Here is a 17,172-nt window from a genome sequence, read left to right on the forward strand (position 1 = left end):
CGACATCGCAAAATTATTGCAGGCAAATGACGTGCTGATAATTTCTGTTTATGAAATTGTGCAGTGAGCGAACGCTGTGTGCTGCACAGCTTTCCTTCTGGGTGTTTCATTTTTCTGTATATGCGCCTTTGTTTTGTTCCTGCTGGTGCATCCTATGCCTGTCGTTCCTTTGTCGTTCCTTTGCTTTATACTCTTCATGGATTTTCATCTCCCCCCCCCATTTTATTCCTTCTTCCCTTTATATTCCCATTCTTCCAATATTCAATTTCAGTTTCTATTCCTTCCTTTCTAAATAAGTAGGCAGACATTCTGCCCCTCTCAGTGGCAGTTGCCAGCCTGCTTCCTCCCTGTTTCCCGCTCTGTCAATTGTATCTGTGTGTTCTATATGCGAAATTATTATTATTATTATTATTATTATTATTATTATTATTATTATTATTATTATTATTATTATTATTATTATTATTATTATTATTATTATTATTATTATTATTATTATTATTATTATTCGTCATATCGTCTTCTTCTACTCGAAAAAGACAGCAAATAAACAATTAGTTCTGTAATTTCAATAGTTATCACACCTAGAACAGAACGCACGCATTTAATTACATGAGACATGGTGGTCACTGTGAAGCTTATAACATTCAAGCACTTTAATTGGCAGTCAGAGGCAGTGTTGGTGCGGTCACTAAATGTCCTTAAAAGCGCTCCTCCCAAGCTCAACGAGTCTGGCCACGAGGATGCGCGCGCTAACCGACCGCATCGGTTGCGGGCAACGGCTCGGCGACAAGGAGGAACAGGGAGGCGCACACTACGTACAACGAAATTACCAGTCATTTTTACCTCGCGCGAAGAGTGTACCCAACCCCTCACCGAAAACTTAATCCGCCTCACGCTCTTACGCTCAGACTACTGCGGACGGACATTATCCTAATCTCAGCACCCTGCGCGCAATTTATCCCAACGTATTCCCCAACGACGCTTTCCCCGCATGCGGAGACGCAGCCACGCTGGCGCACATACTGTGGGAGTGCAAGGCTACGTGTACTAGTACCGGTACTGCCTCAGCCAGGGGGGGGGGGGGGGGGGGGCGGCCCTCCGCAGTCCGCTCCTGGCCGACCAACTCTGAGTAGTCTAGCAGGGCCGTGGAGCAGCCGACAGGCTTGGCCTGATGGTCCCGACGCGGATGTCGCCTCCTGCGCGCTAACGCGCGCTTTGCAGGACCTCAATAAAGTTTTGCAACCAACCAATCAAGCTCAGAAGAGCTGGTGTCACGTCCCAGGAGCATCAAAGTCGTCATTTTTTGTATTGTGCTCATGCGGTTAATAATTAAGAGCCGTCGTCAATTCTCCCTACTTTTGGCTTCTCTTAAATGTTGTGACGCATGTAGAAGATACATTTTTTTTTGAAGATGAAGTCCTTTTTTGCCACCCGTGTACTTCGATATAGGTGCACGTTAAAGAACCCCAGGTAGTCCAAATTTCCGGAGTTCCCCGCTACGGCGTGTCTCAGAATGAGATCGTGGTTTTGGCATGCAAAACCTCATATTCTCTATAAGTCCTTTCATGTATCTTCGCATCGGCTCACACTAAAGCTTCGCGGACGAGAAATCTTGGACATTTAATTTATTGGCGTGGGCACTAGCTAACCTTACAAACACTGTCATCTACTAGCGCCGAAAATCAAAAGACTTCTGCGCTCTAGTGCAGAAACATAGCTAACTTCGCACTCTTCATTCACTCCTTGAGCTGAACTTTTTAAACGAGGTGTTCTTTGCCTTTTGATCTCACTGTGAGGGTGCGGGCTGCTGTTGCCGCCGCTGTTGCTGCCGTTGCCGCTGCCGCCGCCTCGCTGATTATAAAACTCATGCCACTGGGCACCTGCCTCTGGGTATATGCCGAAATCGACAACTTGGGTAACTTGATATGTGCACGTGATCATGTACCTCCGGATATAAGCGTGAACAGACCACTAGCCGGGTAGGTGCAAGTAGGCATGTGACACTGGGTATGTGAGCATCCTTCAAGTGCCATTCATTGATGTGCCATTGTGCAGGTGCACTAGACATAGTTTATGGTGAGATAAGGTAACGACAAAAGCACGTATCGACAAGCAGAATAATGAATAAAGGGAAAATGAGACATCCACCCGTTCGTAGCAATTGCTACAAAGGAAACCCATACGGGTTCCTCTAAAGAAAAGCCTCATAGTTGAAGAAAAATTCGTCCTGATCCGGGACTCGAACCCGGGACCACCGCCTTTCCGGGGCAGCCGCTCTACCATCTGAGCTAACCAGGCGGCTAGCAGAGGGCAGAGCGAAGTCGAATTTGTCGACAACACGAAGCAAAGGCAAGAGTTTGACGTAGTAGTTCTGCGGAAACCCGCAAGGTGGAGAGAAGTAATGAATAAAGGGAAAATGAGACATCCACCCGTTCGTAGCAATTGCTACAAAGGAAACCCATACGGGTTCCTCTAAAGAAAAGCCTCATAGTTGAAGAAAAATTCGTCCTGATCCGGGACTCGAACCCGGGACCACCGCCTTTCCGGGGCAGCCGCTCTACCATCTGAGCTAACCAGGCGGCTAGCAGAGGGCAGAGCGAAGTCGCCTTCGCGGGTGGATGTCTCATTTTCCCTTTATTCATTACTTCTCTCCACCTTGCGGGTTTCCGCAGAACTACTACGTCAAACAAGCAGAACAAGTACAGAAGTCGTGAACAGAAAATTGAAGAAGTCAGCTGCAAACGAGTGGAGAACACGGCATCAAAAGCAACCGAGTATGGAGAAAGAATAGAAGTGCACAGAATGGTGACCATAGTGTGCATTGAGCAAGGAGCGTTGAGCTGCAGAGAAGTGAACACGATCTTGGCCATTAAACATTTGAAGATCAAACCCGGCTACACATAAGGAAGTTACCAACAGAAGCAACCAAGTGGGGAGAAAGAAGTCAAGTAATCTTTACACCAGTAATGGAAAACCAAACCAAACCAAGCGCAACCAGATCGTTCATTAAATCAGAAGCGCTCAACTACATAAAAAATGAAGAAGGAGAAGTGAAGACTTGTTGTGAACATCAAACTAGGCCTATAATCGATTTCCACATATGCATGGGTTCCACCAATCTCTTTAAGAGGCCCAACATAGTAAATATAACTATATCAATGAGACTAGTCCCCGTAAGTTGTGTAGCACTGGGACACTTGAAGGACACATGTTGCTCACAAATTGGGCGATACAATGGATGCAATAACGTTGATCAAGCCGGAACACTCGATAACATACCATAATTTAATCGCCCTAAAAGAATATACATTAACCTAAAGATAATCGCGATTATTATGACACTGTCCAGCAAGAACTTGATCTTCACCTTTGACAGGGCATCAAATCACGAAACCTTTTGCTGTTTTGTCCGTCCATTACGACGACGACCGCCACTGTGAAGTCATTGTCGTCAGGCCACGTCCTCAGCCTTACCTTCTCCCTATCCATATGATCAGCTGTTAATCCCGTAAGCGGCACTGCTGTAAGTTTGTTCTGCTATATGTACCGCGCATGTTCTTGCATCACCGTTAGTAGCGTCAAGTTAATTTCCCTTACATCCAGAATGGCGACATCGTGCGATTGAGGCAAAGGTACATAAACGTTTCACTTTATATAACTTGGCAAACAATTTCAAAAATTACAAGCACGTGTAAGTATGACAATTTGCGATTACAATAATTTTGAAAATGTGCTAGTATAGAAATTGTTGCGAATGGTTTTTGCACATGGCTTTGTTATTGGTTAGTGGCTCAATACGTTTTCGTCTCAATACATCTAATTTAACTTCGTGCCTACACCTCTGTCGGGCACCCCTTAGGTCACTTCTTTCAACTTAGACGTCTCAGATATTTATTTTGCTGTTATTTTATGTCAATAAAGAATCTTGCTGTCACAGATTCACTTTTCCTAGAGCATGTATATGACGCAGAAAAGTCTCGCTCTCGTTATTCACGTCATTGTCATGTCAGAAGTATTCTGCGTAATCTATCATTATGACGCGGACGACAATTCATAAAGTATGTGTTCACGTTAAATTTGTTTTTCAGGCATTGTGACGCTCAACGGCGATGCGTGGCTCGATAATCGCAGATTCTGCCTTCACGTGCTTCGTGACCTCGGTTTTGGGAGAAAATCGATGGAAGAGCACATAAAGGTAATGATTTGTATTTTTCTGCCCACTCCTTTCCTCGAGGACTCAGCCGAGGAAAACAGGCACTTTACACAGGCTACGCACCAAAACAGTTCTCACAGAATACGTTACAGCGAAACGGCCAGCATGCAAGGCGTAAAAAAGGGCATAAACAGCCTGAAGACGACTTAGTAGCAACCAAGGTAACCTGCTTCAAATGCGGCATCGACGCACCATACTTTGAACAAGTATTCTGACACAAGGGAGAGCAGAGAACACGGTATACCTCGATGTACAGTGCCTTCAAGGAAGACCTCGAACTGCTGTCAAACTTAGCGCCAGGAAATCGAATTTAATCACATTCTTTTGTTTATATTTCTCCCTTCCCCCCCCCCCAGGAAAAAATAAAGGCCCAGGCATGATAAAGATTTACTCATATTCATTCGTTCTGCATGCAAAAAAACAGAAAATCTGAGCTTTTCACATTCAGATTTTGTAAACAAAATGAAACGCTACGCCCTGGTCAGTTTCTAAGCGCAAGGTCTTTGTCATTCTTCCTGCACCGGTGAAAAGCAGAACGAGGCAAAGCGCACAAAATAAGTCCACACATAGACGACTCAGCTTATGCGTTCTCTACCGTGCCCTCTACTATCTTATAGGCTCTGTTTGTACTCGAACCAACCGCACACTTCAGCAGCTTTGCCGACGTGTCTTACACGTTGAAAATTACCCTTTATAATATCACTGTCTAAGGTTCACTGGAGTAAAAGCAATATAACTGATTTCCCAATTTTCATTAAACGCGAGGCCAAATTTGTCTCTCCCATTCATATACAAGCTGCGCAAAGCAGGAGTGTTCCCAATAAGTATCACATGAACTGATATCAATGAATTCACTTCATGCATAAAAGAAAATGTTAAATTCTAGCAACCTTTAGGGCCAGATTATATTGATGGGACATTTTTTTTCGCAGAATATGCTCAATATCGCTATATCTAAGGAAACGATGAGCAACATAACTTTGCACCACGAATAGATATCACTGTTCCGTAGGGCACATTCATTAGGGCGCATAAAACGGTAAAATTTGAAACGAAATTAGATCTCAATTTTCATGGAATCATTATTTGCTTACGCCAACTGTGAAAAAGTCCCATTTAAATATTTATCATGCATTTAGTGGTCATGCACTTGTGTAATGAATCAATTTTGCCTGTTGTATATACATCCGCTTACACACTGCTTCCTTAATCCTAGTACCTGCCTTTACTCGCGGGATTTATTGTAAATTAAACTCATTGATTTCCCTGAATATATCTGTTGTTCACTACCTTCTGCAAAAAAGGGACTGGGTAAGATATCAACTGCCAGCAGTTACTAATACTCAATGTGTGTTGTTTCTTTTTTTTTTACATATGCTACAAATTTCATTGAAATCAGTTTAGCATTCGGTAGCCAAATGACAGTATTTCTTCCTTTTGCATGTTATAATTAGGAGGACCTCAGGTAAAGCTTCTGAAACGAACGTACACAAAGTGGCCTCGTTACTTACTTGAAATAAATGTAAGAAATACGTACGACCCCACCTTTCGTGTAGGGCAATGTATATGTCCGGACAACGCCCAGCTTTTTCTCCTGCTCTGTCTGAGCAGAGTAGCAGGCCAGACAACTCGTATTGCCACAAGCTCTAAGTTTTCCAAATAAATTCTCCTCTCTCCGTCGGGAAAACGCTCTGCTTGTACGTGAACATCAGTTTGCTAACTGTGCCAACCGTGTTTTTAAATATCGCATACCGAGCTTTGTGCGTAATGTATGCGCAGAGAGATCAAGACACTTGTCTACAAGGCGCGAGGTTACATTTACGAGATGCCTCGTTTTCTCTCGCCTTGCTTGTCGCCTCGTGCTCTTGAAGCTCCTTCAACCGTCGGCAGCTCGTTCTGGAAAGATTTCCTGACCTCTGCACCTAATATAATCAGGAATGTTCAAATTTCTTAATTTTATTTATGTATTCCATTATTCTTATATTCGCACCATTGTATTACTACAGCAGCAGTTCGCGCCATTGGACAAGATGTTAACATCTCGTTAAGAGACGTGTAACAATATAATGGCTATTAAGCTTATATTTCAATAATTTAATTTCTTTTCATTTAATTTTCCTCAAGGCGCCTTTCTGCCAAATAAGATGTATGAGGCTTCGTTAGGAGTCATTCCCTCGATGGTTATTTTTATAAGGAACGTCACTGCTCACTAAATCATAAATATGGCACAGACCCGTTATCCCGTGCGCTAATGTCGTAGCTAGGTAGTGCCACATCAGATAATAAAGGGCATTATTTTAAAGCATTACTATCTGTTTGCTTCTTGCCCTTTACCTTAGGATGAAGTTCAGTACCTTGCTGATAAAATACTGGAGCTACACGGCTCACCAGTGGACATCCGCAAATACTTGGTCCCGAGCATGTCCAACAACATCACATCACTGGTCTTCGGCAGACGTTACCCATTCGAAGACCGCAGGCGCAAGTTCCTGGATGAGCGCCTGAAAAAGGTGTTGAGGATCATCGGATCCGGAAGCCTTTTCACATTCCTTCCTTCCTGGGCATTTTTTATCTTTTCAATGCTTCCTTTCACTGACGTAGGCAAAATCAAGGAAGTGCTTGAAGAAATGTTCGAGTACGTCTCGTAAGTACAATCAAACTATTGCAGCTTCACTTAATTATTTAATTGCTGTCGGAAAAAAATGAACTAATGAGCTACGTTTCTCAGTTATAAATTTTCAACAACAATGTTATGCAATGCTGGTATCGCTTATTTTCAGCGAGGAGGTTAAGCAGCATGAAATTAGCCTCGACGAAAACAGCAATCGAGATTTTATTGACGGATATATCAAGAAGATGAAGGAGAATGAAGATAACCCACACTCAAGCTTTAAAAGTGAGTATACTGCCGCTAAATATAGAACAACGGCTGATAACCATAGTGTTTGAGAACCAGCAATCTAATATCCGTAAGCCTTATGACAAAATGCAGCATTGTTGTACATGGGATCTATCAACAGAGTATATAACGCGCATTGGGTGCACGTTAAAGAGCCCCAGGCGGTCAAAATTACTGCGAATAATAATAATAATAATAGTAATAATAATAATAATAATAATAATGATAATAATAATAATAATAATAATAATAATAATAATAATAATAATAATAATAATAATAATAATAATAATAATAATAATAATAAGGAAATGTAGTGTTTGCTATATTAAGTTCAGACCGACACTTTATTGTCGCAGTGCGCATCACTTGATATGTTGAGTGCCCCATGCAAAACACATGCGAAACTTTATGCTTACATGTTAGCTTCACTTTTTATTTGCGGCTGCGAGTTTTAGGCACCTGGCACGAGACGGATGCTACTTACACGCAGTGAAATCTTAAGTCACATCCTTCCGCGTGCTGGAATTTGACAAATTTTCCTCGGGTCGCACCTTCTGCAACCAATGATATTTACTTTTATTATTATGTGTTAGCTTTTGCATAAATGTGATAGGCCGAAGCAAACGAACTGAGTTGATGTACAGTCGTACCGCCTGGAGACCACAAATGTGGCCAACAAGAAAAATGTTTCTTCGCAGGAAGGCTGAAATGAAGCGGTACAACTCACGTTCGGTTCTTTAACCAATGTAATGCAGCTGATAGAATCCCACGTTGCACGGCTGTGCTAGAAGAGATTAAAAACATTTGCGGAAGTCGTGGTTTCTATAGACTTTTGCTGCCGGCTGTACTATCCCGTTACAGTACCTTTCTGTTGCTGCACTGAAAATTGCTTCCTATGCATACCTCTCAGTGGGAAACCTGCTCGGAAACGTCCTGAACTTTTTCGGAGCTGGTTCGAACACTGTCCAGCTATCGATACAATGGCACCTCCTCAACTGCGCCGACAAAGTGGACTCGGTGCAGCGCAACATTCAGAACGAGATCGACCGTGTGGTCGGGCATGAGAGAGCGCCCTGCTGGGAAGATCACAACAAGATGCACTTCACAATGGCCACCATTTGGGAAATGTATCGATGGCGCACTGTCGCGCCACTCAGTATCCCGAGAGAGTAAGTGTACTCCAGGTTGGCATCTTTAACGGTAAAGCATTTCATGACAGTGCATTCCACAAACAAGTGGCTATAAAATGTGAAGCAAGACTCCCGTACTCGCACGCGCATATTTGGCTCGCCGTGTACTTTTTGCTTATGGGTGCACGCGAATTGCATTGTGGCGTTATGAGGATTTTCATGATGGTCCCAGCTTTTGTTTCGTACGGACTTTAATTCTAAAATCAAACATTCTTATACATTTCTTTTTTGTCTTGTAGAACGCTAACCAAAGTTGTTGTGCACTATAAACTACGAACTTGCAACTATTTATAAAAAGTTGACCAAAAGTCATATTCTCTAAGGATTCTTTTCCTTCGATTATATGCATGCATTTATCATCGGCTCCGGTGAGTGGCCGATTCCGGCTACAGCGTGAACAGTTCTCCAGCTGACGAAATGGTGAAGTGCAAAAAGTATCAAAAATGAAAAAAAAGTACCGCTTCAAAATACAGCCCCTAGAAATCTATGATATAACGATCTGTTCCATTTCGTCACATTTTTGGTCCTTCCTGATTCACTCAGACAAACATTATCAACTCGATGCGACGCCCATGACAAGAAGAGAAAATAGAAAAAATAAACCAGTTCATTGCTGCAAAAGATGGCCCCAATCCTCAGTTCGCTAGTTAGCAGAGCGCCATTTTTCCGCATAATCGAGAGAGCGACTGAAGGGAAGGTGTTTCTGCAGCGATCAATCTGTGATTATAAGTTATTTCACTTTGCGAAGGCACACACAAAAAAAAAACACATGGACAGTAAGAATGCACGAAGTAACGCTTTTCTATGCACTAAACATATATCGCTTCGATACCTGACAAAATGAATAATGAGTACACGTGGCACTCCTGACTTTTCGAGCTTTCCTTCGTGCCGCATTTGTGTTATCCCGGAAATATTCATAACCTGTGCGCACGCTGTTGTTCGGAGCTCTGACCGAAGGCAGTTCATCGCACAAGAGAAAGAATACCGGCCGGGGGCGTAAGTCCTCATGTGAAAGCTGAAAACTCACTGTCGCTTTTTAAATACATTCGAGTAGCGGAGAAACACTCTCATCAGGCGGCCAGTACATCAGTTTGAATAAAAAATTTCATCGAACACAAAGATTTCAATTTCATGACTCTCAAAGTAGATGTTCTACGTGAACCGAAATGCAGTGTTCATGGAAGCCCAGATACACATATATTTTTCAGGGCTGCTGAGGACGTGGAATACAAGGATTACTTCATTCCAAAGGGAACTGTTATCCTTCCCAACCTTTCGGCCGTTCACTTGGATCCCGTGATTTGGGAAAGTCCCAAGATGTTCGACCCACACCGCTTCTTGAAGAAGGACGGTTCCGGTCTGATAGCCAAGCCAGACCAGCTCATTCCTTTCTCCATTGGTAAACTGAATTACTGAATACGTGGCTGTTTTCATGACCAACGCTAGCTGCCTTTTTTTTTCGGTTCATAATCTGGCCCACCATAACGTCACACTGAAATAGAACATAGAGCCAACCAGAAGCGTGATGAGTCAGCCAACCAGAAGCGTGATGATGTCAATGCAGGTATCCTTATCGTGTGTGTTTCTTCGCACCTAAGCTCCATATTACCACTCGAGGGCGCCTGAGTTTGGCCTCATATAGCTCCCTATACAATGTGGCATTATATTTAGACAGGGCATAGAAGTTGAAGCCATCTCTGAATCTAAGCCAGAGCTAGCTGTACCCCATTTCTTTTATGCTGTCTCCTGTATTGTGATTCAGCTTAATGTTTACTGTGACGTAGAAAAGATCTTTGTTTGCATACTTAAGCTTACAGCTGGAACATGAAACGGTGTCTATACTGACATTTATTTTATAAATCACTCAAAGTGCGTTCCTGCGGCATCTTTGATCTTCATACCAAAAGAAAAATTAAAGGAACTCAAGAATACACACTGCGCGTTCGACAGGCACGCCCACTGATTCCATTCCCTAGAAGAGACTGAACCTTCATAATACACACGCAATCTAAAAACAACCCGGTCCAAACAGTCGTACTCGGCCCGTCGGGTTTTCTATACCTGTTCACGATCGTTCTGAAAAGTTAAGCCTCGCGCATGAGCAGGACACGCACACCATAATGCTCATATTACCGTAATTAAGGCTTGAAGAGCCAAGCATATGGCCAATAAATATTGTTAAATTCTGGGTTCACCTGTTTGGCTGTGCATTGTGCCTATTTCAGCTGTCTGCAACTTGCCCGTGACCGGTCTGTGTACCACCGTGTGCAAATTTAACGTGCCATTCCTCTGGTCTTAGCCAAAATTTTTGCTTCAGCTGCAAATGTGCTATTGTTGTGTCAGCTGAGAATTTTCTTTGGGCGCACGAATACGCCTTATGCAACAATTATCGTCAACTATTCCGTCAACTGCTGACCGATCGTGATTTTTCAAATGTTGGCGAGCCTGTTACTATGGCGTTTCACATGTTTGAACTATACGCGACTTGTATATGAACATGTAATATTTCATCACGTTCTCGTGAATTCTGCAAAGTGATCCTGCCACCTTTGCCACACTCCCTGTTCTTTCACTTTCCTTTATTTATTTATTTTTTGCTGAGGCCCATTTCAATCTTCGTCATTTACATGGGAAGTTATCTACTATCTCCTCGGTCTCCAATTCGCAGGCAGAAGGATGTGTCCCGGAGAGACTCTGGCCACTGTAGAAATCTTCCTCTACCTGACAACGCTCCTCCAGAAGTTCACCGTGAGGCCCGCGGATGGGAAGAGAGTTGATTTGGAGCCAGCTGCGGTTGCATTAAACATGCCCGTGCCGCAACAGCTCAAGTTTGTATGCCGCGAGTAGAGTCGCCGGAGCTTTTCGACACAGGATTGTTGTGTGTCCTTAGGTCGCGAAATAATAAAATCAATATCAGTTTATTACCTCACCACGTTTCTTTTTTCTTCACATTTATTACGCGATATGAAACGTGTGGTAAAGTCACGGTGACAAAGCATCCGAATGAAGAATCCCAAGGTTCTGAAAGAAAGTGCGAATTTTGGGGACTTTCTTTCTCGTTTACTTGATCTGGGAACAAAAAAGACGAACGAAGGGTCATAATTTACGCAATAAAATTAAGTGAATTAAGGCATGACAGTTGAGTTGGTATCATCTTGCGAAACAGTTAAGATATGCGTTATTTAATCCAACCAGCTTATGTAATATTTTTATGTTAGTGGATTGTTTGCTGCAGCTCCTTCTTTTAGTTCTCGGTGAGCCATCGCCTACACCTATATGATGTTACAATAAATAGGATCCGACCTACTAACTATTTTGTTATTGAGTTAGAGATGTCTTGCACAGTTTCGTGAGATATCGGTTCAAACAAACATTCGCAGGTGCGTACGAAGTGACCTAATGTCGTGAAAATGAATGCTCCAATCATGTGACGATCCCCAGCGGTGAAGAAACATGGCTGATTCATCCTCCTTTTTCCTATCCTGGCTTTCATGTTTTAGTACTGATTTCATTTAATCTCTTTCACCTCGTTGCTCATTTATAGGTAAGCTGAAAAGCGCGACTTCGGCCAATTATAGCAGCTTGTGCAGTGACGGCATTCTCCAGGCGCAGTATATTTCTCTGCTGTAACATTGGAGAAGTGGTTGAGGGTATAATTAGCAATGCTAGCCTACACATCGTACTAGCAACCGGGATCCGGGATTCTCTATCGCGTTTAAGATGCCTCAATGCACGTCTCTTCGTTCAGCGTGGAGATGCTGCCACTGTTGCCGCCATACTGAGTCGAACTCGAAAGGCTGCGCCGCGGCGCGCGCCTCCCGATTGTAGCTCTTTGCGCACACACAATGTTCAAATTTAGTGGAATACTAAATTTTAGCACTTCTGCGTGCATTAAAGCTAGTATTCATCTACCCAAGAAGACTAAAAAGGTAGCACGGAGCTCTTTAAGAAATATCTCCGCCAAATGTCACAGTGCAGAGCCATAACAGTTACTAAACCGACAGGCATAAAAATTAAAGTAAGGTAATTCATGCCAGTAACTACTTGGAGAACATACTCATGCAATCTTATCCTGCCATATTAGGTACAATTGAAATTTCTATTACCTTGAAACACAACCTTCTTCCGCTGTAGCACTAGAAATACAGGCAGTTGACACAGTAAAGGAAAGCCCACCAGACGAGCGATCCATTTTAAATTGCACTCAGGACTATTTTCTTGCCGTTCTTTATTTATCAAGGCTTTTGAAATAGAAAATTTTGGTTGTATTAACCAACTCTGTGAAACGTATTACGCCTTCATGACCCGCCGTGGTTGCTCAGTGGCTATGGTGTTGGGCTGCTGAGCACGAGGTCGCGGGATCGAATCCCGGCCACGGCGGCCGCATTTCGATGGGGGCGAAATGCGAAAACACCCGTGTGCTTAGATTTAGGTGCACGTTAAAGAACCCCAGGTGGTCAAAATTTCCGGAGTCCTCCGCTACGGCGTGCCTCATGATCTGGAAATGGTTTTGGCACGTAAAACCCCAAATATTATTATTACGCCTTCATTATCTCAACTCCTACTAGAGTTATCACAAGTGTTTTCGGTTGGCACGCAAGTCAATTCTTTTTTTTTTATTATTCACGCAGACGTTTCATCACGTGGAGGTATACATACTGTTTAATCATATATGGCGCATATTTTTTAAAAATACAGATTCGAAATGCCGTTTCATGTAGCCATTTACACTAAGCGACCAACCGACTCCTAACTTTCTGTGCATTTTTTTCACAACTTAATTATCTCAATATGTTTTAATAGGCTGTTATTGCAATCTCATGCAGCTGGAGCATGTAGGGAAACGCATTGCTGCAAGCTTTATTGCCAGCAAGCTACAGCATTCAGTACAAGTCCAGGATAATGAAAAATAGTTGGACTAGATCAATCAAATCAATCTTTATTTTGTCTACAAGGAGAAAGAGGGAGTCGAGCAAAAGCTGCTTAGGAACAGCTTGTCAGCTCCTCGTCCCCCATATTCAGTTCGAGGACATAAAACAACTGCACGGTTAAAAAAAAAGTCATACCTGTCGGCAGCAAGTACTGCTTTCGTATATATGGCGCAAATAAATAACGCGCGGGATTTCGCACGTAGAATCATAAGGGACTCTTAGTAAAAAGAAATAGAAAAAAGAAAACAGCAGAGCAAAAAATGCAAGAGAAGAACAAACACGAAATATATGTATAAATATTTGCGGTTACAAAAATATGGAAAGAAACAAGAAAAAGAAGTAAACACTGCGGTAGTACCACATTCTCAGATTACAATACATACTTAAAATTGACTTGCCATCCGGCTCAGCGAAAGTGGATGCGTAGCGAAGCTGTTGAAAACCACCACTACAACTGCTGAGGGTGGTATGCAATGCTTTATTGGCCTACCGTAATGGTAGTAATGGGAATTCAGAGTAGTTGTAGTGATGGGAATTTTTACAGCACGCCGCCTCCCATAGCGGTGCTACAACACTGAAATTATTTGCTAGGCTTGTTGTTTTATATACCAATGGCTAAGGGCGTCACTCCCGACGCCGCAAGCTGCCATCGGCGTGGCAGCTTCCTAAACGTGCGAGTTCACATCAACATACCTCGGCCTCACTGCGCGAAAGGTTTCCTCTTTTAATACAGTCGTCTTCCCTAGGCGACTCGACTAGGGCATCTGAATACTATCACGGCCAACGCCCATTGTCGAATTAGTTGCAGTACCCCGCCCCTAATATCGCATCGTTCCGCAGTATTCCTACCTCTGAGCGTATGTAATATGTGACCGGACAGCAACCTGGTAATCCAAAGCCGGCGCCGTTCTTCGGTAGCATTTAACGTTGCCCTTTTTCATCATTAGCTCAGGCTGTCAGGTAGTGGTGGGGGTGCCTTTTGTGGACCCGTCAGCAATAGGCATCAACGCTGCGTTGACTTCTGGGTAGGCTCTGATGGATGGGTAGGGTTACATCGCGGCACACGTCTTATTAATTGCCTTAACCGTGTTGAGACGTAACACCATATAATTGCTACCGCAATAAAACTGTACTGAGACAGCAACGTTGGAAATCAGGTGGAGAAACACTTGATGAGTTTAACTTATTTTTGGATTACCAGGAATGCAGTGAGGAGACCGTGCCCTGGATAAGCCTGTTGGCTTGTGAAGAACGTGTTGCCGTGGCGCCCACGCTATTAACTGCAATGGTGGCGCATGCCTGATTTCCTAAGGCCGTATAATGAGTGCTCATCATGGGTGCCAAGCCGTAATATATCGGAGATCTGGGTTCCTATGCCATATTGTACACAATTCAAACTTCTCCCTCGATATTTACTTAAAGTTACAATATTGAGACGTGATTGGAATGCTTGCACAGCCTACATTATAATTATATACCTCATGGCTTTGTATGCATATGTGTACAACCATACACAAAACAAAATCGAGAATGGAATATAGGGAATAATCGTATTTCCTCTGTGTATGCCGCGTATATTACATGCTGCGCGAGAATAGAATAGAGTAGAATGTTTATTTCGGCACAAATAAACATACACTAGTAAATCCCAGTCCGCATAAGACTTGTAGCTTGCGTGAGTGACTGCACAGCTCTCGGCTCGTGAGCACCAAATTTTTCTAAAATGGAAGTCATCATTAAAAAAATGACAACCATTCCACTCTGTAAAGATGGAATGGCAACGAAAGCTGACGACAGTCAAAGCTCTCAAACGAAAAGCAAAGTGCTTTCAATGCCATTCCATCTTCACGGAGCGGAATGGTTGTCATTTTTGCGTTGCGAGTTGTGGAGTTCTCACCCGTGCTCTTGGTACAAAGGAACGATAACACAGTAGCGCAAACAATCAAAAGGGCATTTACTGCACCTTTCATAGACTAATGCCATGCTAGCCGTGTTGCTATCCGCAAAACATGCCGATGGGCGCGCGACAAATCAAAGAAATCTGACTCATCGCGACCGGATAGCGAGCGAATATGTTACCCCATGCTGGCCACCAAAGGCGAGTCCTTCGCGTGTACGGTCGCGCGAACGGTGGCGCGTTTGAACGATCGTATTCGTCCATTCCGCTATAGGCCTCGCAAGGCGGTCTCGCAGAAGCATAGATCGGAGCATGCGCGAAACGTCCGCGCCGCTTGCCGACTCGTGAGCCAATGAGGAAAAGTCTACTCCCCGTCGCGCCCGACTAACCCCGCCGTTAGGTGTCGCTAGCAGCGCCACACTTGCGCCATCTCCCGTAATGCGCTGCATCCCGACCGGCCGCCGCCAGCACCAAAACATGCAGAGAAGCCGGCTTACAGGAGACCCAAGACATGCGCGGAAAATAACATATCAGGGGACGCGTGAGAGTCGAGCAACCCCACAAAGTCTGGCGTCGTTGGTCGTTTGGAGGTGCCCGGACTCGCGATTGTCGTTTTCGTTCAGCATCGCGGGAACGTTCTTCGTCGGTGGTCCTTTCGCGCCGGCGCCGCCGTTTGCACTCCCGTTGCTGTTCCCTCCGGCGCTCCTCGTACGCATGTTGTTCTTCGGGTGTATGAAATATACGTGTTCGCCCCATCGATAACGCAGCTGTTGAATGGCTCACAACCCCTTAATCAATTGCTCATATCCCCGCAGACGCGGCCTCCCAGTTACGACGATAGAAGAGAATTCTACGCTAGAGTGAAGAGCGGCAACGGAGCGAGCTGTGGCAAACAATAACGCTCGAGCCATTGCTGATGATAGTTTTTTGCACAGCGGAGCCAGCTGTGGAAGAAGACGACGACGAACGCGCGAGCAATGGCTCTAGCGCGTCTGTCTGGTTGGCGCCGAGAATTTCGAAGTCCTTGTTGAAAATTTGTACGAACAATTTTTTTTTAAAAAAAGACATCTCTTCTTACCCGTGTGCCTGGGACCTCTTTAGGTCCCACGTGTGACAAGAACAGTTCAAGGGCGCGTTACAGGTTCTCGAGCCCACAGGGGTATGTACCATTGAGCTTGGACCCTTTCTGCACTATCACCAGGATCGGCCCACTTGGTGATTTTTTTCTGTTGCCGGACGCCGAATAAACTACGGAAGGCTTGTCATATACAGTTTTCCTGTAAAAAAAAGAAAGCACGTGGCGAGGTAAGTTTTGCTATGGAAATATGCTAAGCTAAGCGAGTTGGTGTCATTGCATCATGCGTCATCGACTATAGACCTGCTTGTTCAATTTCCAGCTTGAACACGCTTTACTTTCTTGGTTTATCGTGGTCTTAACTAGTTAGACACAGAAATTGAACAATTGTACATCCAGTTAGCTATTTTGAACATTTTCATCCTAACTTCAATAATCTGGCATGTTCGTATCGGTTAAAAATTTTTCCTTATATCAAAGGATATATGGCAACTATGGATTTCTTCAGTATATTTAGTGGTTATTGCATTCACCTTTTGAACATAGAATTGCCCATTCGACTCCCAGCCACGGATGGGCTCATTCCTAAGCTGCCTGAATGAAAAGACACTAGTGTGCACATTTATAGCTTAGTTTAGGTTCATGCTGAAAAACCTCTAATGGCCGAAAGTGATCAGCGGTATAAGACTACTATATTATTCGTAGACAAGCCCTAGTTTTGTAGCGTACGACTCATTATTACTGATGAAATAATCAAATGGCATTTCAACCAACCATGCGGCTGAATCCATCGTAACAAACAGGCTACATTTAATCACAAAAGAGAGGATGTTCGGATAGCATCAGCGACATCACACAATAGGTGTATTGTTTCGGTGACAGTCGCTCCTGATTGCTCGGAATGATATTGCTCCAGTCGTTCTCGCCGAAAGTGCAACAAAAAAAACGCTGTAAAGCC

At 43.7% G+C, this 17,172-nt stretch overlaps 1 protein-coding gene across 1 annotated transcript in view; it reads left to right on the forward strand.

Annotated features, from left to right (window-relative positions):
- The window catches only part of LOC142578168 (uncharacterized), a 39,499-nt gene that overhangs the window by 9,113 nt on the left and 13,214 nt on the right, over positions 1–17,172 (forward strand). Inside the window, exons 4-9 of the mRNA XM_075687569.1 lie at positions 4,092–4,198; positions 6,556–6,860; positions 6,997–7,112; positions 8,029–8,287; positions 9,520–9,710; positions 10,980–11,155. Of these exons, the coding sequence (XP_075543684.1) occupies positions 4,092–4,198; positions 6,556–6,860; positions 6,997–7,112; positions 8,029–8,287; positions 9,520–9,710; positions 10,980–11,155 (1,154 nt within the window). The remainder of the gene's footprint in view (positions 1–4,091; positions 4,199–6,555; positions 6,861–6,996; positions 7,113–8,028; positions 8,288–9,519; positions 9,711–10,979; positions 11,156–17,172) is intronic.

This window comes from Dermacentor variabilis, chromosome 4 (genome assembly GCF_050947875.1).
Source record: "Dermacentor variabilis isolate Ectoservices chromosome 4, ASM5094787v1, whole genome shotgun sequence".
In the NCBI taxonomy this organism is placed as follows: domain Eukaryota; kingdom Metazoa; phylum Arthropoda; class Arachnida; order Ixodida; family Ixodidae; genus Dermacentor; species Dermacentor variabilis.